This window comes from Piliocolobus tephrosceles, chromosome 4 (assembly GCF_002776525.5).
Source record: "Piliocolobus tephrosceles isolate RC106 chromosome 4, ASM277652v3, whole genome shotgun sequence".
In the NCBI taxonomy this organism is placed as follows: domain Eukaryota; kingdom Metazoa; phylum Chordata; class Mammalia; order Primates; family Cercopithecidae; genus Piliocolobus; species Piliocolobus tephrosceles.
Genome location: NC_045437.1, coordinates 158,177,296 through 158,204,672, shown reverse-complemented (window position 1 = coordinate 158,204,672; position 27,377 = coordinate 158,177,296). Strand labels below are relative to the sequence as shown.

Here is a 27,377-nt window from a genome sequence, read left to right as displayed (position 1 = left end):
TACCCTGGATTATAGGCGTCCGCCACCACATCGGGCTAATTTTTGTATTTTTAGTAGAGATGGGGTTTCACCATGTTAGCCAGGCTGGTTTCGAACTCCTCACCTCAGATGATCCGCCCGCCTCGGCCTCACAAAGTGCTGGAATTAGAAGCAGAAGCCACCTAGCCCAGCCCTGTAGAGTTGTTTTGAGGATTAAATGAATTAATATATCTAAAGTCCTTAAAATTCTGCCTGACACATAAGCAATAAATAAGTATTTTGCTATAAGTTACATTCTCTTACCTTTTTAATCTGTTTATCTATAGATACACCACATTTTTTATCTACTACAGCACTTCACACATTCCTTCTGATACTTAAATGACTTCAGCACAATGCAAAATAATGTATGCTATATTCACATCTTAACTCATGTATTAGGCTGTGAGTTCCTTGGCAGCATATTTGCATCCAGAAAGTTTGACAAAATGTTTTTAAAATGGTAAATTTGTAGAACTGCACTGCTTACTGCAACTATAGTAAAATTGACGTCACTGGTGTACCTCTGCATATTTTACATGGTAAGGTGTAGTTTTATCTATATCCTCTACAGCATAATCACATTGGGGTTAAACATATAATTCTGACACATGTGCAACACATTTAGGAATGCAATGTGTGTAACTTTGGAACTGTCATATAACATATATTCCAAACATAGAAATGCTGAAGAGAAACTATCAGTTAAAGTATTCAGCATCTGTCCACCAAAAGACATATACAAAAATATCCATAGCAGCACTATTCTTAATAGTCAAAAATTAGAAATAACCCTTTGACTGAAAAACAATTCTCCACCAATAGACTGGGTAAATTGCATCTTCGCACAACAAAATACCAAAACAGCAGTAACCGTTATATGTGACAATATGAATAAATCTGAAATACCTTGAAAACAAGCCTAACATAGTAGTATGTGATTACAGTATGATTCCACTGGGCTTGCTTCCACAGTACATATACTAAAATTGGAACATAATTCCATTTACACAGAGTTAAACAGACAAAACTAATTTATACTGTTAGAAGTCAGGATAGTGGTTACCCCAGGCAAAGATGAGGGAGAGTAACTAGAAAGGCAAATGAAGTAGGTTCCAGGACACTGGTAACAGTTTGCTTCTGCATCTGAGTGCTTATCATACAAAGTGGTTCACTTTGAGAAACTGTACTGAGGTATATATTTATGATCCACGCATTTTTCCGAATACACGTTATACTTCAAAAAATTGTACTTTAGGCCGGGTGCATGGCTCATGTCTATAATCCCAGCACTCTGGGAGGATGAGGTGGGAGGATCGCTTGAGCTGCAGAGTTCAAGACCAGTCAAAGCAACATATCGAGGCTCTGTCTCTACTAAAAAAATTGTCTAAGATATATTAGCAGGGCATGGTGGTGCACTATTATTATTCTGAAGCTACTATATATATATATGTTATAAAATAAACTAAATATAGTAAGACTGTTAGAAAACAGAAATTTCAACATAAAAGAAATATAACATTTTAAACATTAAAACAAAATTTAAGTTGAATTGGAACTTTAAGAGTTAACTTTTTTTTTTGAACAAGAGAAATTTTGTATCTCTGTTTTGTACTCTGAAAACACCTAGAAATAATGATGACCAGTGAAAACGAAGATCTCTAGAATACAGTGTGATCACTAAATGCTGTTCCTACCAAAAGGAACTGGGATCACTGGGAAAAATGGTCCTGTCGTAAAAACATGCTTGGAATAGCACACTTCGGTGACCGAAAAAAACTACTAAGTTAATGTGAGAAGAAAATAGGTGCCAACCTAAAAGGCTCCCACTGGCCGAAGATGAGTCACAAAAACGTATCACGACTGCAGCAGATTGAATCAAATCCTAAAAAAAAAAAGGGAAATATCAACCAAAAAAAGTTTACTGATCACCTTTGAAAGTTGCTAGAACACTGAATGATTATTTTGAAAATTGGTAAATAAAATATGTATGCTATCATTACTGAAAAAACTTATTTCAGAAGAAATGCAAACTATCAAATCATTATTTTGCAACCACTAATGATATCATATTGTGGTTCTCAAAGTGTGGTCCCTACACTAACAACATTAGCACTAATTAGAAACTTGCTAGAAACACAAATTCCTGGGGGTGGGGCCCAACATTCTAAGTTTTTACTAGCCCTCCAGGTGATTCTGATGAATGCTAAAATTTGAGCATCACTGAAATAATTATTATTGTAATAAGCATCAGTGGATGCTAAAACCATCAGATGAATGGTTGATAGGCAACCCTATAATGGAGGGATCAGGTTGACACCCCATAAACCTACTGATCCAACTTAGCACCACTAGAAATGGGACAACCAGAGGTTCTGTGCTTTCTGTTTTTTTGGTTCATGCTTGTAATCCCAACATTTTGGGAGGCCCAGGCTGCAGGACTGCTTGAGCCTGGGAGTTTAAGATTAGCCTGGGCAACAAAGCAAGACCCCCCTCTCAAAAACAAAAACAAAAAAACAACATACCACCACCTATGACATTGTCTTGGGAAACAAACAAACAAAACCTGACTCTGAATCTAATCAAGCCTCTAGATCTAACTCCCAATTTAAAGAAAATAATGTAGGGAGAGGAACAAGATAAAGTATACTGTGAGGAAGAAATCAGACCCAAATCCAAAATATGGAACATTCTATAGACAAATGAGTATGTGAACCCTGGGATCCTATTTCAAACATCCAACTCTAAAAAGCCATTTCTTGGTGGCTGACGCCTGTAATCCCAGCACTTTGGGAGGCCGAGGTGGGTGGATCATGAGGTCAGGAGATTGAGACCATCGGGCTAACACAGTGAAACTCTGTCTCTATTAAAAATACAAAAAAATTAGCCGGTGTGGTGGCGGGCACCTGTAGTCCCACCTACTGGGGAGTCTGAGGCAGGAGAATGGCGTGAACCCAGGAGGCGGAGTTTGCAGTGAGCCTACATCACACCACTGCACTCCAGCCTGGGCAACAGAGCGAGACTCCGTTTCAAAAAAAAAAAAAAAAAGTCATTTCTGAGACAATCAAGGAAAACTCAACATGGATAGAGTATTAAATATCAAAGAATTGGCTGGGCGCGGTGGCTTACGCCTGTAATCCCAGCACTTTGGGATGTCGAGGAAGATGGACCACGAGGTCAGGAAATCGAGACCATCCTGGCTAATATGGTGAAACTCCGTCTCTACTAAAAATACAAAAAAAATTAGGCAGGCGTGTTGGCGGGCACCTGCAGTCCCAGCTACTCAGGAGGCTGAGGCAGGAGAATGGCATGAACCCGGGAGACGGAGCTTGCAGTAAGCCGAGATAGTGCCACTGCACTCCAGCCTGGGCAACAGAGCGAGACTCCATCTCAAAAAAAAAAAAAAAAAAAAATCAAAGAGTCATTGCTCATTTTTAGATCTATTAGTAATTGTTTCAAGATTCATATTCAAGGATGTATACATGAAATCATAGGATGTGGTTGGGCATGGAGGCTTACGCTTGTAATCCCAGCACTTTGGGAGTCCAAGGTGGGTGGATCAGAAGGTCAGGAGATTGAGACCATCCTGGCCAACATGGTGAAATCCCGTCTCTAGTTAAAAAAAAAAAAAAAAATGCAAAAATTAGCCAGGCGTGGCAACGTGCGCCTGTAGTCCCAGCTACTCAGGTGGCTGAGGCAGAAGAATCGCTTGAACCCAGGAGGCTGAGGTTGCAGTGAGTCGAGATCGCACCACTGCACTCCAGCCTAGGCAACAGAGTAAGACTCTGTCTTAAAAAAAAAAAAAAAAAAGAAAAAGAAATGATAGGATGTCTACAATATGCTTTAAAATACAGTAACAACCAAAAAAAAAAAAAACAAAAAAAAACAGTAATAGTATTAATATTTAAAATAAGGTGGGGGAAAAATGAAACAAAAAAACAAAAATGTTGATAAATGTGAAATCTGGGTAATGGTAGATGTTAGAGCATGCTCTCTACATTTTTGTTAGAAATTTTTCGTAATGAAAAGCTTTAAGGATGGGTGCAGTGGCTCACGTGTATAATCCCAGTACTTTGGAAGGCTGAGGTGAGTGGATCCCCTGAGCCCAGCAGTTTTGAGACCAGCCTGGGCAATATGGTGAAACGCTGTCTCTAGCAAAAAAAACAGTAATAATAATAAAAGCTTTAAAATTTTTCAGGAAATCCATGCAAGCAAGGGACACTGACACATTCAAATCCCACTAAAATGACAGTAAATGAAATATATGTATGTATAAGACAAAGAAACTACGACAGGAAAATATCAAATGTAGAGACTTCAATAAATAGTTTAAAGATGAAAACTAGCAAATCTAGCAAATGAATTTTCAAAAACACAACCAACTATATCCTAAATGTCTACATACGGGACTGTCAATGAACAACCAAAGGATTCATCTCAGAACCCAGAGAAGCAAAGTCCCTGGAAGCATAAGGTACCTTCAAGGATGGAGGAAAAAGGCACAGAACAAAAGTCTACGTAGGCATCTCATTTTATTGAGCTCTGCTTTATTGTACTTTTTAGATTATCACTGTTTTTTTGTTTTTTTTGTTTTTTTTTTTGTTTTTTACAAATTAAAGGTTTTTGGCAACTCTGTGTTGGTTCCATTTTCCAACAGAACATGCCACTTTTTGTCTCTGTGTCACATGTTGGTAATTCTAAAAAGATTTCAAACTTTTTCATTATTATTTTACCTATTATGGTGATCTGTGATCAGTGATCTTTGATGTTACTATTGTAATTGTTTTTGAGGCACCAGGAACTGCGCCCATATAAGACAGCAAACTTAATTGGTAAATGTTGTGCACGTTCTGACTGCTCCATCAACCGTTTCCCATCTCTCCCCTTTTTCTGGAGCCTCCCCATTCCGAGACGCACCATATGGAAATTAGGCCAATTAATAACCCCACAATGGCCTCTAAGTGTTCCAGTGAAAGAAAGAGTTGCACATCTGTCACTGTAAATCAAAAGCTAGAAATGATAAAGCGTAGTGAGGAAGGCTGAGACAGGCCAAAAAACAGGCCTCTTGCACCAGTTAGCCATGTTGTGAATGCAAAGGAAAAGTTTTTAAAGGAAATCAGAAGTGCTACTCCAGTGAATAAAAAAATGGTAAGAAAGTGAAACAGCCTTATTGCTGATAGGGAGAAAATCTGAATTGTCTGGATAGAAGTTCAAACCAGCCACAATAGTTCCTTAAGCCAAAGCCTAATCCAGAGCAAGGCCCTAACTCTCTCAACTCTGTGAAGTCTGAGAGAGGTAAGAAGTTTGAAAGTAGCATAGGTTAGATCACGAGGTTTAAGGAAAGAAGCCGTCTCCATCAGCATAAAATTACAAGGTAAAAAAGCAAATTACCCAGAAGATCTAGCTAAGATAACTGATGACAGTGGCTACACTAACTAACAGATTATCAGTGTAGACAAAACAGCCTATTTATATCAGAAGAAGATGCCATCTAGGATTTCCATAGCCAGACAGGAGAAATCAATGCCTGGCTTCCAAGCTTTAAGGGACAGGCTGACTCTCTTGTTAGGGACTAATGCAGCTAGGGACTTTAGGTTGAAGCCAAAGCTCATTTGCCATTCTGAAAATCCTAGAGCCCTTAAGAATGATGCTAAATTTACTTTGCCTATTCTCTACAGATGAACAACAAAGTCTGGATGACAGCACATCTGCTGACAGCATAGTTTACCAAATATTTTAAGCCCACTGTTGAGAAAAAAAGATTCCTTTCAAAATATTACTACTCAGAAAAAAAGATTCCTTTCAAAATATTACTACTCATTGACAATGCATCTTGTCACCAAAGAGCTCCAATGGTGATGTACAAGGAGATTAACATTGTTATTATGCCTGCTAACACAACATCCATTCTGCAGCCTATGGATCAAAGAGTAATTCTGACTTTGAAGTCTTACTAATTAAGAAATACATTTTAGGAAAAAGAAAAAAAGAAATACATTTTAGGGCCAGGTGTGGTGGCTCATGACTGTAAATCCCAACACTTTGGGAGGCCAAGGTGGGATGACTGCTTGAGGCCAGGAGTTCAAGACCAGCCTCCACAACATAGCAAGACTCTCTCTACGTAAATAAAAAAAAAATTAGCCAGGCATGGTGGCAAACACCTATAGTACTAGATACTTGGGAAGTTGAGGTGGGAGGATCACTTAAGCCCAGGAGTTCAAGGCTGCAATAAGCTAGGATTACACCATGGCATTCCAGTCTAGGCGACATAGGAAGACTCTGTCTCTTAAAAAAATAAACATAAAAAGAAGGAAAAGAAATATATTCTGTAAGGCTACAGCTGCCACAAATAAGTGATTCTTCTCATACATCTGGCAAAATAAAATTGAAAACCTTCTGGAGGCCGGACACTGTGGCTCACACCTGTAATCCCAGTACTTTGGGAGGCTGAGACGGGAGGATCACTTGAGCCCAGGAGTTTGAGACCAACCTTGGCAACACGGTGAAACCTCGACTCTACCAAAAAAAACACTACACATGCACAAAAATTGGCCGGGTGTGGCAGTACCTGTAGTCTCAGTTACTCAGGAGGCTGAGATGGGAGGCTTGAGCCTGCGAGGCAGACGTTGCAGTGAGCCAAAATTATGCCACAGCACTCCAACCTGAACAACAGAGCTAGACCCTGTCTCAATGAAGAAAGAAAAAGGAGGAAGGGAGGGAGGGAGGGAGGGAGGCAGGCTGGCAGGCTGGCTTATGGAAAGGATTCATCATTCCAGATGCCATTTAAAAATATTCATGATTCATGGGAAGAGGTCAAAATACCAATATTAACAGGAGTTTGGAAGAAAGTCAACCATCATGAATGACTTTGAGGGGTTCAACACTGCAGTGAAGGAAGTAACTGCAGATGTGATGGAAATAGCAAGAGAATTAGAATTAGAAGTGGAGGCTAGGCCAGGTGCAGTGGTTTCACCATGTTGGCCAGGCTAGTTTCGAACTCCTGACCTCAAATGATCCGTCCGCCTCAGCCTCCCAACGTGCTGGGATTACAGGGGTGAGCCTCCGCACCTGGCCTGTTTCTTATTTCTAAATTAAGGTTAGGTACACATTTTTTTTATGACATAATGCTACTACACACTTAACAGACTACAGTATAGTGTAAATGTAACTTTTATATGCACTAGGAAACAAAAAAATTTGTGTAGCTTACTTTTTGGCAATATTTACTGGCCTAGAATTGAACATGCAATGTCACCTATGTATGCTTATACACTGTGAAGTTCCCTTTCCTAGCCCCATCCTTTACACAGAACAGAGGTGTATTCTCTTCAGAAACTGTCAAAGAAATACCAGACTCATGGTCATTAGGACTTCAGAGAAAGAGGTTGAGAAACAGATCTGAAAACAGAGAATTATGAAAAGGAATAAGAATGAGCTCTTGGAAACTAAAAACATGATAACTGACATAAAAATAGACACTTTACCCCCCAAAAAATGAAATTTCCTAGAAATAGAATAGAAAGCTAAGTCAGAAATTAGGAGAGGAAAAAAAAAAAAAAAACAAGAAATTTGAAAGATCAATACAGGAGACTCTCCCTGAGGATCTAAAGTTCTAAAAAGAAGTGATGCAATCTAAGAAATCATGTAAGAAAATCCCCAGAACTAAAATGTCTCCAGATTAAAAGCCCCATCAAATATCAGCAAATGAATTAAAAAACAAAAATAAACAAAATCATGAGGTACATCACTGAAATTTCAGAATGAAGATAAAGAGAAAAATCAAGAAAACCCCCAAAAAGCTTCTTGGGGTCAGTTATGGCTTTTGACTTCTCAGCTGCAATACTGGAATCTCAAGACAATAGGACAATGCCTTCAAATTACTGACTTAAAATGAATCTCAATCTAGAATTGTGTACTTAGCAGACTGCCAACCAAGCATAAAGATAGAACTAAGACATTTTCAGACTTGCAGTCTCAAAAATTTATCTCCCACCCATTCACTCCTGGATTGGTATGGTCCACTGAAACACAGGAATAATCCAAAGAGGAAGAAGCCATGGAAGCCAGTCAATGGGTAATCTGGCCCCAACAAAAGAAGAAGAAGAAGAAGAAACAAAAAGGAAGAAGAAGGAAGGAGGAGGGAGGAGGGAGGAAGGAGGAGGAGGAAGAAAAGAAGAAGGAGGAAGGAGGAGGGAGGAGGAGGAAGAAGGGAGGAGGAAGAAGAAGGAAGAAGGAAGAAGGAAGAAGCAGCAGCAGCAGAAGAAGAAGCAGAAGCAGCAGCAGCAGTAGCAACAACAAAAGGGCAAGGTAATTCCTGAGACAAAGACAAAGGAAGCCTCCTGACAACACTAGGGAGCATACCTACAGGGCCAGCAGTCCAGACTGGAGCCAGAGAAGGCGGAAGGTTCCAAAAAAGGACATATCCAGGAGGAAACAATATGAATTGATCAATTATCTGTCCGATAATTTACTAAAAGATAAATTCTTTTTAGAGGTTTTACGGAGCTGTTGAAGGATATAGAAATACTAACGATTTCAAAGAAAACAAAACATACAAAAATTCAGCAATTACCTTCAAGAAAAAGGAAAGAAAACATAAAATACATTTAGCTCATCAGTGAACAGGCATTTACAATACAACAATATAGTTAATTTTGATCATTTAACCAAAAATTCTGATACTGAAAGAATGAAGAAGGGTATATATGTATGTATATGTTAAAGACCTAAATCTTTAATTATCAGGAAATAATGAATAAATCAATAATAAACTATATATTCAATTTGTTTGAAACTATAAAAGAAAGCCGGGTACACTGGCTCACACCTGTAATTTCAGCACTTTGGGAGGCCAAGATGGGAGGACTGTTTGAGCCCAGGAATTCAAGACCAGCCTGGGCAACAAAGTAAGACCCCCATCTTTACAAAAAATAAAAATTAGCTGGGCATGGTAGCTCTTGCCTGTGGTCTCAGCTACTTGGGAGGCTGGGATGGGAAGATCACTTGAGCCCGGAAGATCGAAGCTGCACTGAGCCATGACCATGCCACTGCACTCCAGCCTGGGTGACAAAGTGAGACTGTCTCTCAAAAAAATAATAATAATAATTAAAATATTAAAGTAAATACTCAAAAAAAACAGCAATGTAACTGAAAAAGCAGTGTGCCTCTAAGATAAGGACGGGGCTTGAGGCACAGTGGGACAAGGAACTATTTTACATCATAAGTAAATTTCTTATGATTCAAAAATTTACATCATAAGTAAATTTCTGCTATAATGCTGTTGGGCAGGGCAAAATTCAACACATAATATTTTGAGTCAGATTTTAACAAGTAGGCCGGGCATGGTGGCTCACACCTGTAATCCCAGCACTCTGGTAGGTTGAGGCAGGTGGACTGCTTGAGGTCAGGAGTTCCAAGACCAGCCTGCCCAACATGGTGAAACTCCATCACTACTAAAAATACAAAAATTGGCCGGGTGTGGTGGCATGCGCCTATAATCCCAAGCTACTCAGGAGGCTGAGGCAGGAGAATCACTTGAACCTGGGAGGCAAAGTTGTAGTGAGCCAAGATTGCGACACTGCACTCCAGCGTGGGCAACAGAGACTCTGTATCAAAAAAAAAAAAAAAAAATTTAACAAGTAATGAGCTTCGTCATCTAGCCAGTCAAGAGTTCCATGACTGGAACTGATAGTGTCACAGCTGGTACCTTAACATGGGGCTTTACTATGTAATCTTTAAAAAATGTTCAGGCATTTCGTTAATAAAAATTTTAAATATCAGTCGGTTGCAGTGGCACACACTTGTAGTCCCAGCTACTTCGGAGGCTGAGACAAGAAGATCGCTTGAGCCAGGGGTTCAAGTCCAGCCTGGGCAACAAACTGAGACCTTGTTTCTTCAAAAAGATTTATTTTTTAATATTTAAATTATTCACAAATAATGTCTATTATTTACAAATATGCAGTTTGTATTTTATATTCTAAAGTAACTAGAAATTAATCAAAATTAATACAAATTCCATATTTATGAGAGTCATAACCAATTCCAAAACTTATTCTGGAAACTTATTCTGGAAAATGAGGCCACCCTTGCAATGTTTAAAAAAATCAAAATAAATAAAATCTTCCTTTACATTGACAAACAATGATGTCAAAGAAAAATCTGCTTAAATTGCTCATTGAATGAATAACTTTAGGCAAGCAACTCAAAACAGAAGCATCTTTGTTAAATGAATTAGAACTTTTTCAGTTCAGTGACTATTTTTATTCATTTGTTCATTCATCAAATATTTACTGAATGCATTCTTTGAGCTGGACACCAGAAGTACAGCACTAAGTTAGACAAAGGCTGTGCCCTTGCAGAACTTACAATCTAGTGAAGTATTAATACAGATACATTAAAATGCAATTAAAACACAAGCAAATATCTGCCACAATGAAGAAATACAGGAAAAACTTGGCTTCTATTGGACCTGTAAAATATGTCACATCCAAAGTATTCCAAGTAGTTTGCAAACACACGAAACAGATTTTTCTCAAGAAACATCAAATGGTCCTAATTAGAGCCCACAACTAGAGGACAAACTAAAATGAAGACTGGAAAGGAGAAACTGGGGGATTAGAGTGCTGTAGTTTGAATGTGTCCCCCAAAGTTCACATGTCAGAAACTGAATCCTCAATGCAACAATTCTGAGAGGTGAGACTATTAAGCGGTATTAGGTCATGAGGGCTCTGCCCTCAGGAATGAATTAAGATCATTATCTTGAAAGTAGGTTTGTTATAAAAGTGAGTTCAGCCCCCTCTTGCTCTCTCCTGCACTCTCTCTTGCCCATGTAATGCCTTTTTCCACAGGATGATGCAGTAAGACAGTCCTCACCAGCTGCCAGCAAGCACCATGCTCTCGGACTTTCTAGCCTCCAGAACTATGAGCCTAATAAATTTCTTTTCTTTTCTTTTTTTCTTTCTTTTTTTTTTTTTTTCTCGGTCTATTGCCCAGGCTGGAGTGCAGTGGCCAGATCTCAGCTCACTGCAAGCTCCGCCTCCCGGGTTTACGCCATTCTCCTGCCTCAGCCTCCCGAGTAGCTGGGACTACAGGCGCCCGCCACCTCGCCCGGCTAGTTTTTTTTTTTTTTTTTTAGTAGAGACGGGGTTTCACGGTGTTAGCCAGGATGGTCTCGGTCTCCTGACCTCGTGATCCACCCGTCTCAGCCTCCCAAAGTGCTGGGATTACAGGCTTGAGCCACTGCGCCTGGCCTATAAATTTATTTTCTTTATACATTACTCAGACTGTGGTATTCTGTTATAACAGCACATACTGAACTAAAGCAGGGGATGTGGGAAGAAATTCTAACATCTGAGTACCTACTATGCCATTTAATCCTCAAAACAACTATCAGAAGGTAGGTATAATAAATACTAGGACCATCTCTTCAGTATCTACTTCCCCCTCTTCAACCAGCATTTTGTGGGAGACTGACCTCACGACTAGCTCCAGATGTACTACCACAATCAGAGCAACTCCACTCCCCTTGCCACAGTAACCAAAATAGGTAGTCTATGCCTAAGCCAATTAGGTCATGATGACCATGAATAAGTTCAATGGTGATATAAACAGTACTGAGTTTAGGACTTTTGCTGAAAATCTTGAAGTACAGAGTCTTGTCTCCTAGGTAGAGTGGTATGAGATAACAGAGCAAGAAGCACTGCTTCTAGCATTACCTAATGACAAAAGAGAATGAAGCCTGAGGACTCAGCAATTAAGTGTGAGAATGCCAGTTTGAAAACCAAGTGGTCTGATTTCAGAACTAAGAGATGCAAGCACACACAGAGACACCCTGCAGTACTGGGGCATGGATCTGAACTCATCAAGTCGATCACACTAGCTACAACTCTATAAAAGGCTGATAAGCCAAAGTGAGGACTTTGAACTTTGTTAAGAACAAAGTCTCTAGAATTTAAACATCTGAGTTCAAATCTTAATTTTGTCACTTAGTAATCATGTGACATGGGGCAAGATACTTAATTTCTCTGTGCCTGTTTCCTCATCAATGAAACAGGGATAATCAGACCTCTTTATAAAGCTATTGTGAGATTTAAATGAGCTAATAGGTGTAAAGCACATAAAACAGTGTGCAGCGCAGATCAATCTATTAAGCAATAAGGAGCCAAGATTTCTGAGTGTTTTGATTAGAATTATGACCTAGGAAAATCAATTCAGAAGAACAGTGTGGGGCCAGGTGCAGCAGCTCACACCTATAATCCCAACACTTTGAGAGGCCAAGGTGGGACCACTGCTTGAGGTGAAGAGTTTGAGGCTGCAGTGAGCTAGGATTGCGCCACTGAACTCCAACTCAAGACTGGGTGACACAGTGAGACCCTGTCTGCCTGCTGAGAAAAGTAGTAGTATAGTGTGGAGGGGAAAAGTGGGAAAGTAACAGCAAAGTTTTAAGAAAGGCATCAACGGTTTGTATAAGGTGATGACAGTGGAAAATAAAAACGTACTGAAGGATTTGAATCAACAGGACTTAAAAAATGAGCAAATGTGGCAATCGAAGACTAGGAGGAATAAACAATGATCTCTGATTTTCAACTTGGTAGACTAAGAATGGTGGTCCCAGAAACAGAAACAGAATCAGGAGAGGGTAGATTAGGACTCCTTTAAAATAAAAGGGGTTATCTTATGTTTTACATGAGAAGTTATTTTAAGCAAGTTTAAAATCAATAGGATTTAAGATAATTATTACATTAGTAAGAAGTGAGATCCAAGGCTGGGTGCAATAGCTCACGCCTATAATCCCAGCACTTTGGGAGGCCAAGAACGGCGGATTACCTGAGGTCAGGAGTTCGAGACCAGTCTGGCCAATGTGAAACCCCCCCCCATCTCTACTAAAAATACAAAAACTAAAATAAATAAATAAATAAATACAAATACAAAAATTTTCGGGTGTGGTAGCACGTGCCTGTAATCCCAGCTACTTGGGAGGCTGAGGCACAAGAATTGCTTGAACCCGGGAGGCAGAGGTTGCAGTGAGCCAGGATTGTGCTACTGCACCTAGGTGACAGACTCTGTCTCAAAAAAAAAAAAAAAAAAAGAAAGAAAGAAATGATATCCAAGTTTCATAAATGACACTTTAAAGCTGTATTTTTCTCTTGTTTTCAATAAACCTAGTTTAAAAAACAAATCTAATTCCACTACTTAGGGATGAAAAAGCAGATCAAATTAACAACCAAAATTATAATATTTGCACTTCTTACTGTGAAATTAAACTACCATATGATCCAGCAATCTGTCTACTGAATATATATCCAAAAGAAAGAAAATTAGTATGTCAAAAAAATATCTGCACACTCATATTTACTGCAGCAGTAGTTACACTAGCCAAGATATGCAATTAACCTAAGTGTCCATCAACAGATGAATGGATAAAGAAAATGTCGTATATATACATAATGGAATATTATTCAGCCATTAAAAAGAATAAAATTCTGTTATCTGAGGCAATACGGATGAGCCTGGAGGACATGGTGCTAAATGAAATTAGTCAGGCACAGAAAGACAAATACCACATGTCCTCACTCACATATAGAAACTAAAAAAGTTGATCTCATAGAAGTAGAGTAGAATAGTGGTTACAAGAGGCTGAGAAGTGTATCCAATCAATTAAAAATACACATATTTAAAATAAATTAAGTAAAATAAAAATTCTTTTGGTTATGACAAATTTTTTTAAATCCCATTTAAAAAGCAAAACTTCTGAAAAATGATTCTTAAAAATGTTGGTGGCCGGGCGCGGTGGCTCAAGCCTGTAATCCCAGCACTTTGGGAGGCCAAGACGGGCGGATCACGAGGTCAGGAGATCGAGACCATCCTGGCTAACATGGTGAAACCCCGTCTCTACTAAAAATACAAAAATACAAAAAACTAGCCGGGCGACGTGGCGGGCGCCTGTAGTCCCAGCTACTCGGAAGGCTGAGGCAGGAGAATGGCGTGAACCCGGGAGACGGAGCTTGCAGTGAGCTGAGATCCGGCCACTGCACTCCAGCCTGGGCGGCAGAGCGAGACTCCGTCTCAAAAAAAAAAAAAATGTTGGTCATATTATGAAGCTAGCTTTTAAGAACTTCAGAAGCTCAAAATGTGACATAAAATCAGAACGCTGAAACTGAAAAAATAACTCAGCACTACAGATTATTTCTCCTATAGAAATAACAAATAGAAAGTTAAGTAGTGGGGCCATTTCCTCACATTTACTCCACATCTATCTCACTTTTCCCCCCAAACATTTATCCTCCCTACCAAAAAGCCATCAAGGTCACCAATTACCTCCATCTTGACGAATGGACACTTTTCTGTTTCTTATCTCACAAGACCTGTCAGCAACCAGTATACAAACAATTTATCACTCAATCATTTCTTTCTTTCTTTTTTTTTTTTTTTTTTTTTGAGACGGGGTCTCCCTCTGTCGCCCAGGCTGGAGTGCAGTGGCCGGATCTCAGCTCATTGCAAGCTCCGCCTCCCGGGTCTACGCCATTCTCCTGCCTCAGCCTCCCGAGTAGCTGGGACTACAGGCGCCCGCCATCTCGCCTGGCTAGTTTTTTGTATTTTTTAGTAGAGATGGGGGTTTCACCGTGTTAGCCAGGATGGTCTCGATCTTCTGACCTCGTGATCCGCCCGTCTCGGCCTCCCAAAGTGCTGGGATTTCTTAAATACTTCCTTGTCTTGGCTTCCCTAACACCACAGATCCCTGGCTTTTCCCTATCTATCTTCTTTGTATCTCTTCCTCTCTCAGATCTGTGTATTTTCACACATCCTCAGGGCAAAGCCCTCAGTCCTTTCCCGTTCTCTATCTATACCCTTTTCCTAGATGATCTCATCCATTCTGTAGTTTTAATACTAACCATACACACAAACTCGTATCTCCAATCCCAGTCTCTACTGTGAACTCCAGATTGACTTTATTTAACTGTCATCTCTACATGTCATATCTCAATGGCAATTAAAACTACACCAAATATCCAAAACAGAACTTTTGACCCTCTCCCTCTGCCCTTAAAATTGTTACTTCATTTATTCATTCTACAATTATTTCCTCAGCATACGCTCAGGCAGTGTTGTCCACTGGCACAACAATGTGAACTTGGGGGAGACAGATTATAATAAAATATTAAAAGAGCTATAATGGATATAAAGTGTGTGTTCCGACAGAAAATGGGGAGAAAGTGGCTATTTTTGATAGCGTGTTTAAGATCAGCCTCTATACCAGCCTGGGCAATATGGCAAAACCCCGTGTCTACAAAAAATACAAAATTAGCCAGGCATGATGGCCCACACCTTGTAGTCACAGCAGCTACTCGGGAGGCTAAGGTGGGGAGATCACTTAAGCCCAGGAGGTGGAGGTTGCAGTAAGCCAAGATCGCACCTTCCCTCCAGCCTGGGTGACAGAGCAAGAACCTGTCTCAAAGAAAAAAGGCATCTACTTAGTTGCTCCAGTCAAAAACCTAGGCATCTATTCCCCACACACAATCCATTAGGTGAATTTACAGAGTTCTGACTACAAAATAAATCTTGATGCTTAACACTGAAAAGAGGGCTCAAATAAGCAAAGAGAGATGTGGACAATGACATCTGTGACAGATGTCACAGAAGGACATGCAATAAGCTATGAAACAAAGTTACAGTCAGACCTACTCTAGTCTGGAAGAAATCAGAAAAGGCTTCCTGGAGCAAGGAGTAATTAGAATAAACCCAGATGATCACTACAAAAAGCCAAACAAAAAGGTATAAGGGACTATGTCAAGAATAGGGAGCAGTGCAGCTTGGCATATCCCAGAATAAAAATAAATCCAAGGTGATAAAATCTTAGAAGGAGGAGTGTAGATTAAGACACAGGCCAGAAGAAAGCAAGAAGTTAACAAAGATTAATGAGGTCATGTCAAAAAGAAACAGAAGTCAACTTAAAAAGGCTTCCATTGGCCAAATATGAGACGATTTGACAGGAGTGGATTAAAACACACTAAAATCCAACAGCTCATGATAATCTTTTAAGATAATTACAACAAAAAACCTTCAGTGAACAACTCATTACCAATTACTTTGGAAAATGACAAAGGGAAATCATCTTTTATGCTCTCTTTTCTGTAGCAAGGAGTAACCAAATAGTTGATAAAAGTTATTCCAGCAAATAAATGCACAAAAAATTAGAGAATCGGGGTATCACCATTTTGCAAAATAAACAGTTTGCAAAATAACAAAATAATGAATTCAGGCAATCATCAACAAAGAATGCTAAAATCATTAGTTAAAGGGGATATTCTGTAATAGAAGAATAAGGCTGATACCACCTGAAACCACTATAAGTGAGGCAACCAGGTATGTAACTTTGATAAAGAGGAAGTACACAACATCTACAAAATAATTTTATTGAAAAAAAAGGGAACCTAAATATGATAAAATATCTAAATCTAACTTCAAGCTTTCAGGAAAGACAAGAAATAGAGGAATAGGTTATAGCAAACTTACAGCAAACCTGAGCATCAGAATTGCCTGGAGGGGGCTTTCTAAACCACATATTGCTGGGAAACCATACGACTACAAAAGCTAAACAAAGAATGTGGGAAATTTCACATTTAAGTGGGGGAGGGCTGTTATGGAATAAAACTTACTTAAGGTGCCTAACTGCAAATGCAACAATATACAGACTCTTAAGACTGATTCAAACAAACTTACCACAAAAAGACATGTTGAGATAACAGAAAATTGGAATATGGACTAAGAATGGCTTTTATTAAGGAATTTCTGTTAATTCTATTAACAATAATACTATAGTGGCTTTTTTTTTTTTTTTTTTTTTTTTTTTGAGACGGAGTCTCGCTTTGTCGCCCAGGCTGGAGTGCAGTGGCCGGATCTCAGCTCACTGCAAGCTCCGCCTCCCGGGTTCACGCCATTCTCCTGCCTCAGCCTCCCGAGTAGCTGGGACCACAGGCGCCCGCCACCTCACCCGGCTAGTTTCTTGTATTTTTTAGTAGAGATGGGGTTTCATCGGGTAAGCCAGGATGGTCTCGATCTCCTGACCTCGTGATCCGCCCATCTCGGCCTCCCAAAGTGCTGAGATTACAGGCTTGAGCCACCACGCCCGGCCTATAGTGGCTTTTTAAAAAATGAAAAAAATTTTCATTTGGACAGGAAAAAAAAAAGGCTAGCAAATTGGCAAAAGCCACACTATGCAGAATAGGCAAAAGACATTCTTTACTAAGTCTGGGCCCAAACTAAGTGGTTTTTACACAAGACTGATATCGTAACACTAACAACTACTTCTCGTTCCTGAAAGCCATGTGCTAAGCACCACATTAAGTTCTTTACGTGACTTATCTCTGAATCCTTAAAATAAAACTTATGAAGATATTAAATTCTATACATCCTTTTGTCTCATTTTGTCTGCTGTTCATGATCACAACTGGCAGTTTTTTTTCTTTTTGTTTTTTGTTTTTTTTGAGATGGAGTTTCATTCTTGTTACCCAGGCTGGAGTGCAACGGCGCGATCTCAGCTCACTACAACCTCCACCTCCCAGGTTCAAGCAATTCTCCTGCCTCAGCCTCCTGAGTAGCTGGGATTACAGGCGCCCGCCACCACGCCCAGCTGATTTTTGTATTTTTAGTAGAGACAGGGTTTCACCACATTGGCCAGGCTGGTATCGAACTCCTGACCTCAGGTGATCCACCCGCCTCGGCCTCCCAAAGAGCTGGGATTACAGGCGTGAGCCACCGCACCCAGTCACAATGGCACTTTTTAAAATGTATGACATATTGAGGGTAGTTTGGAAAAAGGCAAGAAGGATCACAGAAAGACCAATGAAAAGGCTGAGTACATTAAGAATCCCTGATATAAAGAATCAGAATAAATGTTCATATATTTGGAATACAGGATGAGCATTTGTAATCCAAAATTATTTTGATCACTGACAAGACACCACAGTGGAAAACTTCACACCTGACTTCATGTGAGGAGTCAAAATGCAGTCGACACTTTGTGCACAAAATCATTAAAAAGTATCGTATAAATTATGTGCTATGTGTATGAGGTATATATTCAGACTGAGATCCCACCTCTGAAAAACACATTATGTATACGCAAGTATTCAAAAATCTGAAAAATTCCACAATCCAAAACACTTCTAGTCCCAGGCATTTCAGGTAAAGGACACTCAACCTGTGTAACAAAACTCCAGGTATTATTTAACCAAACATTAATTATGTCCTACAAACATTTCACTTCAAAACCAACCTTCCTTGCCAAAGTAGTTTTCAGGAATTTTATTTAAAACAATCTTTTTTTTGACACAGGATTTCACTCTGTCACCCAGGCTAGGGTGCAGTGGCACAATCATGGCTCATCACTGCAGCGTTAACCTCCCAGGCTAGGCAACCTCCCACCTCAGCATCCTAAGTAGCTAGGACTACAGGCACACGCTGCCACACCTGGCTAATTTTTTGTAATTTTTGTAGAGACAGGGGTTTTGCCATGTTGCCCTGGCTGGTCTTGAACTCCTGGGCTCAAGCACTCCTCCCGCCATGGCTTCCCAAAGTGCTGGAAATACAAGTATAAGCCACAATACCCAGCCCAAAACAATAATTTCTATATGTATTATAGTTATTGGGTTTATATTTCTTACTTCTACTGGAAGAAAATGGAGAAAACATAAAGCAATATCTTCTCCTAGAAAGTGCCTTTTTCCCCAAATTCTTTAAATGGAGAAAACACATTACTGTCTCAATTCTCTAAACGACTGAAAAAATACCCTCCCCATAATATTTTTCAAACTCATCTCCAGTTCAAGAATCTTAGATAAGCACATAGAAATCTATATGGTAAGAGACCTTAGAGTGAAGACAACAGAAGTGGGTATTCCCTGGCCATCTCTTCCAATGGGGTAACCACAGAAGACAATACAGAGGTTCCTAAAGCTTCTTTATCAGAAGTCTCTCCTATTCTAGAGCCCTACTGTGGCTTACAATTACTGGGCTTTGTATACTGGTTACTCTAGGAACCGCCTCTTAGGAACTGAGCTACAGTTAGTTGCCAACGGCTAACTACACCCAAGCCTGATTTAACAACTGAGGCGTTAGGCTGACTACAACAAAACAAAACACCCAAAAAAGGATTCCAACAAGGAAAGCATGGTATACTAGAATGAAAACTAAACGTTAGTCTACTCAAAAACCTGGGTTACATAAAAAGATGCTGAATATGATCTTTGGGAAATGCAAATTAAAACCACAAGATACCACTAGAATGGCTATAATCAAAAGAATAAAAAAACTATTAAGACAGTAAATTTTAGCCAGGCATGGTGGTCCACGCCTGTAACTACAGCACTTTGGGAGGCCAAGGTGGGAGGATATTTAGGAGGCTACTCAGGAGGCTGAGGTGGGAGGATCACTTGAGCCCAGGAGGTCAAGGCTGCAATGAGCCTTGATTGTATCATGGCACTGTAGCCTGAGCAACAAGTGAAACCCTATCTCAAAAAAAAAAAAAAAAAAAAAAGTAAATATATGGTTTTTACAATAAAAATTTTTAATTAAAAAATGTTATCAATATTGAAGATATTGTGAAGAAACTGTAATTTTCATGCATTGCTACTGAGAACACAAAATGTAAAACTATTTTGGAAAAGTTTGACAATTTTTTATGTTAAACACAACACTTAGCATATGACTCTGCAACTCTACTCCTAGGTATCTACCCAAGAGAAATGAAAATATATGTCCACATAAAGACTTATACACAAACATTAACAGCAGCATTATTTATAATAGCCCAAATCTGGAAAAAAAAAAAACCAAATGTCCTCCAACTAGTGAGTGAATAAACAAATCATGGCATAGCCATACAATGGAATACCATTCAGTGATAAAATTGAATGAACTAGCTGGGTGTGGTGGCTCATCCCTGTAAGCCCAGAACTCTGGGAGGCCAAGGTGAGAGGATCCCTTGAGCCCAGGAGGTTGACGGTGCTTTAGGCGGGGTTGCACCACCACACTCCAGCCTGTTGACAGAGTGAGACCCTGTCTCCAAAAAAAAAAAAAAAAAAAAAAAGGAACTAATAAATGCACAAACAAGCCAGACACAAGACTATGACAGAAAGTATCAGTGACTGCCCTGGGTGAGGAGGGGTTAGGCTGTAACAGAGCATGAGAGAACTTTTTGGGTAATGAAAGTGTTCTAAAACTTCATAGGGGTGGTGGGTATACAACTGTATACAATGTATGCTTAAAATGTATTATACTTTATTGTGTATAAATTATAGCTCAATGAAATAGTTTTTTAAAAGCCCTGGGTTGATTAGATCTGTAAGTTATTAGCTATGTGACATTAACCAGAATGTTTTTTTTTCTTCAGATATGCCTATTCTGTTTCATCAGTTTTCATTTCTCACAATCACACGTTTTATTTTTAAAGTGAGCAATTCTATAATGTACTGCAGTTATTGGGCTTACAGATAATTCTTACTTTCACTGGCAGAAATATATAGTTATCTGCACTGCTACTTGCTCTATCTCGTAAGATTGTTGTGAAACATCAAATAAGTAATGAGAAAGTTCTTTGGTAACTGTAAAATAGTATTACACAACTATATAGCAAACTTTACATTTTTGAAAAACAGACGTGAAAATGTTTTTTCATATGAGCGACTTGAGACCCTTGTAAACCTAGGTACCCAAAGTCAATCTTTGCCCAGAAATAGAAAGCAGTTGTCTACTCAAATGCCACCTTTTAAATATCCTATGGAAACCTGTTTCCTACTGTCGCTTGAGTTAGCAGATGGCTCAATGTAGTATTATCTAAGCTGCACTTTCATTTTTCAAAGGAAAAACACTAAAGAAATGTTTAAAGAGAGACAGATGAGCATGACACATTTATTTTTCAGGGGAAAAGACAGATACGTAGAAAAATGTCTTCAATTCCATATGTATTTACTGAATGTTTCCTGATGAGACCTGCATTAGCAAGAGAGAGTGAATAATTTTAAGAATAGCAAAATTTCGTAAACCAGTGTGGCACAATCATTTCAACTTTGCCTGTTCCAAAATTTGACAGATTCTTTCTTTTTTTGTTGTTTCTACTACTGTTGTACAACTGGGCTCTTTGCTATCCTACCAAGTTTGTGTGGTATTTGACATTTAGCCTAGTTATATTTGCAAGTTTCCACACTGCAATACTTACAAAGGCTGTTTGGACATAATCTCCTCAGGTGCAGTTTAACGACTAAATTTTACCTTGAATTCAGGTTTATATCAAATCTTACAATTCTGAAAAGTTACTCTGCCAGCAACAGGTACTACAATGAAAAATTAACAAAGCCTGTAACACCACAAAATGCTCTGCTAACATTTTCAATTTTTAAGACTCCTTTTCAGTAACAGTTCTAAAGAGGAAGAATCTATGGCCAATTCCAAGGCCAGATTTCATTTAATGTTGTCTTGCTTCAGTAGTAACTCTAAACTCAAGTTTCACATTTCTCCTTCGATAACATTAAGGTCGCTCGGTCCGGTTACTGCACACCTCCAATTTTAGCGTCCAAGAAACCTGAAAGAACGGCACCTTGCCTACTTGCTCCTCCAGCCTTCTCTCAACTCAGAAGCTTGGCCAAACGTGCCGCTCTCTCCACAACGCCAACGGAGCTGGAACGCAGCGCCCGGAGGACAACTGGTCACGGGGAGGAGGGGAGAACTTCGCGGCCCGGAGTACGGCAGCTGAGGTCCAATCCAGCCCGCGCCCAACTCTACTCGGTGCCAGGAAGGCGCGTGGACCCAAAGTCTCAGGCCGCGGTGCTAGGTCCGGAGGAGCAGAGTCGCGCGTGGCTGGGGGCAGGTAGTAAAAAACCGACGGGAAAAGGGGGAAGGGGCAACGGCGAGGCGGGTGGGGTAAGAAAATAGGACCTCGCTCCAACCCTACAGCGCGAGCCCGCAGCCGGCTCCACCCCACCGAGGACCAGATGCTGGTCTCGGCGCGGCGCTTCCGCTTGGGTCGGAACACCGAAGGCCCCAACACCCCTGGAGCCCGGAGTCCAAAAGGCCATCGGCTCCGCGACCCCCGCCCCACAGCGCCCTACCTGAACCCGCAATCTGGGTCCCGGGCGTCGCGGCCGGGCGCGCCCAGCCCGGTCCTCTTGCTGAAGAGCTTCTGGAACAGCGTAGGGGCCATGCTACCCACGGCCAGGCAGGGGTCGCTCCGCTGGGCGCTTGGTAGGCCCCTGCTTCTAGAGCCGCCCCGCCACCCCCATGGGCGCCTCAGTCATATGACAGAAATTAGTCACTTCAAACGGCCACGGCGCGCGGGGCGGGGCGCGATGCAAGGCCGGCACTCATTGGCTGGAGGTGGTCCGCATCACGTGGCGGCGCGCGGAGCAGGGGGCAAGGCGGGGGCGTGAGGCGGAGCTACCTCCATTAGGCTCGCTGGCGTTTCCCGTCACGTGGCAGCTCACGGGGCGGGGCGTGTGCCGAGAGGACAGGACTGGAAGGTGGCTAGGGATGTGTAGGGGGAGCAGGCTCAGTCTCAAACTTCCCCCGTGAGGCTGTCATCTACCGTCAGAGGCTGTGCCAGGGTGGCGCGGGGACGATGCCAGGAGCCTTGGAGTGCAGAAGCCTTCAACTCCCCGCACCCACAGAGTTGCGTAGGGAACCAGGGTCCAACCGACTCTCCCTTGTCAGCCCCTCCTTAGCTTCTGCGGCTTGACACCTCCATTCCGCGCCGGGCAGAGTCTGGCGGTCCCTGGAGCACGGAAGGCGCACGAGCGTACCCTTGGGGCCTCGGCCAAGGCTGGACTTTGAGCCCAGGACCCCAGGCCAGCCCTTAGAAGGCCGCTCCGGCCCGCGAGAGGTCTGGGATCTGGACAGCGCGCGGGCTGGCTCACAGGGACTGGTGGAGGAACCTGCCGGGACCCCTGCCACAGCCATGGCTCCCCGCAAAGACGACCTCGGGCAGGGACTGCGGGCAGAGTTTGTACTAGTGCCTCGAACCCTGACATCAGGAATTAGTCTCGTGGAAGAGCTAGCGATTGGAGGCTCGGGAGTTAGGCTGTTTCCTTGGTAACCAACAAAATCAGGTGAAACCAACGAAGTCAGGAAGCCTAAAGACATGTATGTACAGATTATCTAAACTTTTACGCTAATTATTTAGATTTTTAATAAATCTATCTTAATGGTTAGGTGTGAAGAAGGGAGGAACTGTGGAATTTTAACCAAGTTACAGGGAAGAAACGCTTTCTAAAAAAAGAAAAACGTTGCTCACATGTGACCTCACAGTCTTATTTAACCCATGGAACCAAAATATACCAGAGTTTGGAGCAAACTAATCTTATAAATTTTCAGCACCCCCATCCATTCACTCACTCCCCCTCCAGGATAACGGAGCTTGTACAGTGGGATGCAATCCTCAGAGAAATGTAGGAAATAACTTGTATATGGTTGGCAGGCTGGATAAAAATACTTTGGGCAGGCGTGGTAGCTCACGTCTGTAATCCCAACACTGCAAGGCGGAGGCAGGCAGATCGCTTGAGCTCAGTAGTTCCAGACCAGCTTGGTCAACAGTAAGACCCTATCTCTAAAAAAAATTTTTTTTAATTAGCCAGGTGTGGCCGGGCGCTGTGGCTCACACCTGTAATCCCAGCACTTTGGGACGCCATGGCGAGTGGATCACCTGAGGTCAGGAGTTCCCAACCAGCCTGACCAACATGGTGAAACCCCATCTCCAAAAAATTAGCCCGTGTGGTGGCGCATGCCTGTAATCCCAACTACTTGGGAGGCTTGGGCAGGAGAATTGCTTGAACCCAGTAGGCAGAGGTTGCAGTGAGCCAAGATTGTGCCATTGCACTCCAACCTGGGCAATAAGAGCGAAACACTGTCTCAAAAAAAAATAGCAAACAAAAATTAGCCAGGTGTGGTCACGGCACACACCTGTGGTACCAGCTACTTGGGTGGCTGAGGTGGGAGGGTATCTTGAGTGTGGGAAGTCAATGCTGCAGTGAGTGCCACTTGCACTTCAGCCTGGGTAACAGAGGGGGGCCTTATCTCAAAAAGCAAAAAAATACTTTTTGAGAATTTCATTTAATTAGGTATACAAATCAAATTTTATTTTCTTTAAGTGGCTACCAACTCCCACTGATTTGCAGCTAGAGTTTATGCTCTAAATAAGGGTCTGAAGATATTTAGAAAAGAAAATGTAATAGGCAGAATTTATATCTCTTTGAGAATTTGTCCACAACCAAAATACTGAGTTTCAATGTTCCAAGACTTTTTTAAATAAAGCACTATTTATTGATGACTAAGATATTGACATATTCATTCCACAATCATTTACATTCTAGGCAGTGGGGATCTAAAGTAAAAAAGAGCTAGATTTCTAGGTGAGGAGACAGTAAATAAGTATTTAAAGTTATTTCAGGTAGTGACTACTGTTGTGAAGTTGTTAAGAACTAAGCAATGAAATGAGGGTGTCAGCAAAGTCTGAGGAGGTAACATTTGAGGTGCTTAGGTTGAAAATCATTCAGTTTCTCTGTATATTACCCAAGGTCCAGAAGCTACTGGGCAATACAGGATCAAAACAGCAGTACTATTTCACCTAGACATTTCAGATAATCCTCTGGCATCAAATGCTGAAAGATTTCTAACAGAGTAAAATAAGCTGTGTACATTTTTCTCACAAAACATTTGAATGTAGAATGAAATTTTTGTAAAAAAAAAAAAAGTCAATGCAATTTTAAAAAAATAAACAGAAGTGTAGATCCTGTCTGTCAATTAATGGTGCAATCATTTGGGGAAGTTTTGTTTTTACACTAGTTAAACTAAATGAGTACAAGTGGAAACAGGCTAAAGTCTGTCTATAAAGGACCAAAGACACTAAGGACTAATGGCTGTCCATGACTGGCACAGAAAAGAGTAGTTCCAGATCCCCTCAGAAGGAACTTTCCAAATACAATAACCTTGTGTGCTTTCGTCGTGGGAAAAAATTGCTTCTTGGGTAGTTATAGATATTAATAGTAAGGAAAAAGAATGTAACTGCTTGCATAAGAGACACTTTCAGTATTATCTAACCATGTAATGGTTTTATTTCTATAGTCTTATTTAGTCTTATACTTGAAAGGTACAGAAAAAAACTAGATTTATTTCCTATCATTCATCACATTTCTCCTACATTGCAGTGTAATACTAAAGTCACAGAATCAGAGTGCTGAAATGATACAAGTTTGTAATAAAAGAGGACACAACTATACATAATTATTCAGATTAAATTTTAAATATTTCAATTTTAGTATCAGTGAATATTATCTTTTATTTTTCCTTTTACTTAGTACTACGTCCTATCACAGAGAAGCTGAGGTGTCTTACAGGCAGCCTTTGTAAGTTTAACAAGTCAGCAAAGAGGAAATGTGAGAAAGAAAATAATTATCTACTCATTCATGCTATGTTATATCAATATGGAACACTATAACAATGTGGTTACAAAGATTAGACATAAAGCCTACACTCTCATTCAAGGGTAGAAGATTCAGTCTCCCTACTTCAAATATTCCCCTCATAATAGCATAAAAGACAGGCATTCTTTACTATAGGCATTTGCTGGTTACTACATATAGGAAAAGGTGGCAATAAAACTAAAATCTTCCTCAACTACCATGTTAATAAGAATAGTCTCAATTATGCTGAATTATCATGAAACAAATTATAATTTCATTGATAACATCTCAGAACAAGACATTCAAAATCAAGATGATGAAGTAGACCTGCCTGAAAAACATTTAGATGGGCTCAAGTTACCCTGCTTTTAAAAACTCTTAAACCAGCTGACCATTTATTGCTATATAATGAGGAAATGGCAGCATTCTGAAGCACCAGAAAACATAAACAGTGATTTATTCAACAAACATTTCTTGAGTCCCTCCAACATCTCAGACTCTACTCTAGGCACTGGGAATATGGTATTGAACAAGAGAGTCCTTATTCTTAGAAATTTTGTTTTTTTGTGGGAAGAGACAAAATAAACAAGATGTTTGCAAGTTGTGCTAGGAGCCAGGAAAGAAAGCATGGATAGCAAGCAACTGATGGAGACCAAATTTAGATAGGGTGGTCAGGGAAGGCCTATCCAAAGATGTGTGATTTTAGCTAAGATGTAAAGAATGAAAAGGAACCAGCCATAGGAAGAAGGTGGTGAAAAATATTCTGGCAAACAGAAGAAAAAGTACAAAGGCTCTAAGAGAGAAATGGTTTTGGCCTGTTTGAAGAGGAGAAAGGAGGTCAGAAGAACTAAAATATACTCTGAGAATGGGAGATGGTTTGAAATGGTTAGAAAGGTATGAGGGGCCAGATTACGTAGGACCTTGTAAATTATGGAAAGGAGGTTAGACTGAGTGTGATGGGAGCTATCAGAGGAGTTTGAAACAGGAGAGGGACATGACACAATTTATGATTCTACTGCAGCTGTTCTGTGGAGAAGGAATTTTAAAAGAGGAAGAATGGAACCAGAGAAATGAAATACGCGACTACCTGTATTTTAGGAGAGAATTGATGGTGGTGAGCAAGTTATTTTGGAGATAAACACTTCTGTTAGGAATGAAGAAAAGAAAAATATGACTCCTAGGTTTCTGCTGTGAGCAACTAAGTGGAAGTTACTTCCTGATTAAAAGACCAGGGAACACATGGATTTTAAGAGGAAAACCAAGCATGTTAAGTTTGGATGTATTAAGTTTGAATTGCCTATTAGACATCCACGTGGAGATATTGAGTAGAATATATGGGAAGAAGCTAGGATTAGTGAGAGAAATTTGGGAGGTGTCAGCCTCTAGACAAAATTTATATTTATGTATGTATGTATGTATGTATGTATGTTTGAGAAAGAGTTTCACTCTGTCTCCCAGGCTGGAGTACAGTGGCACGATCTCAGCTCACTGCAAACTCTGCCTCCCAGGTTCACACCATTCTCCTGCCTCAGCCTCACAAGTAGCTGGGACTACAGGTGCCCGCCACCACGCCCAGCTAATTTTTTTTTTTTTTTTTTTTTTGTATTTTTAGTAAAGACAGGGTTTCACTGTGTTAGCCAGGATGGTCTCCAACTCCTGACCTTGTGATCTGCCCACCTCAGCCTCCCAAAGTGCTGGGATTACGGCGTGAGCCACCATGCCCTGTTGCAGAAAGTCCAGGACCCTGAATGGAGGGACCGGCTGAAACCATAGCAGAAGAACATAATTGTGAAGATTTCATGGACATTTATTAGTTCCCCAAATTAATACTTTTATAATTTCTTACACCTGTCTTTACTGCAGTCTCTGAACATAAATTGTGAAGATTTCATGGACACTTATCACTTCCCCAGT

The 27,377-nt window shown here is 40.6% G+C and overlaps 1 protein-coding gene across 2 annotated transcripts in view; it reads right to left on the bottom strand.

Moving 5' to 3' along the window:
• The window catches only part of FNIP1 (folliculin interacting protein 1), a 155,056-nt gene extending 132,658 nt beyond the window's left edge, over window positions 1-22,398 (bottom strand). For both annotated transcript variants that reach the window (XM_023196726.2, XM_023196727.3), the window contains exon 1: window positions 22,122-22,398. In XM_023196726.2, the coding sequence (XP_023052494.1) occupies window positions 22,122-22,213 (92 nt within the window). In that variant the 5' untranslated portion in view covers window positions 22,214-22,398. The remainder of the gene's footprint in view (window positions 1-22,121) is intronic.
• Window positions 22,399-27,377: the final 4,979 nt, after the last annotated feature.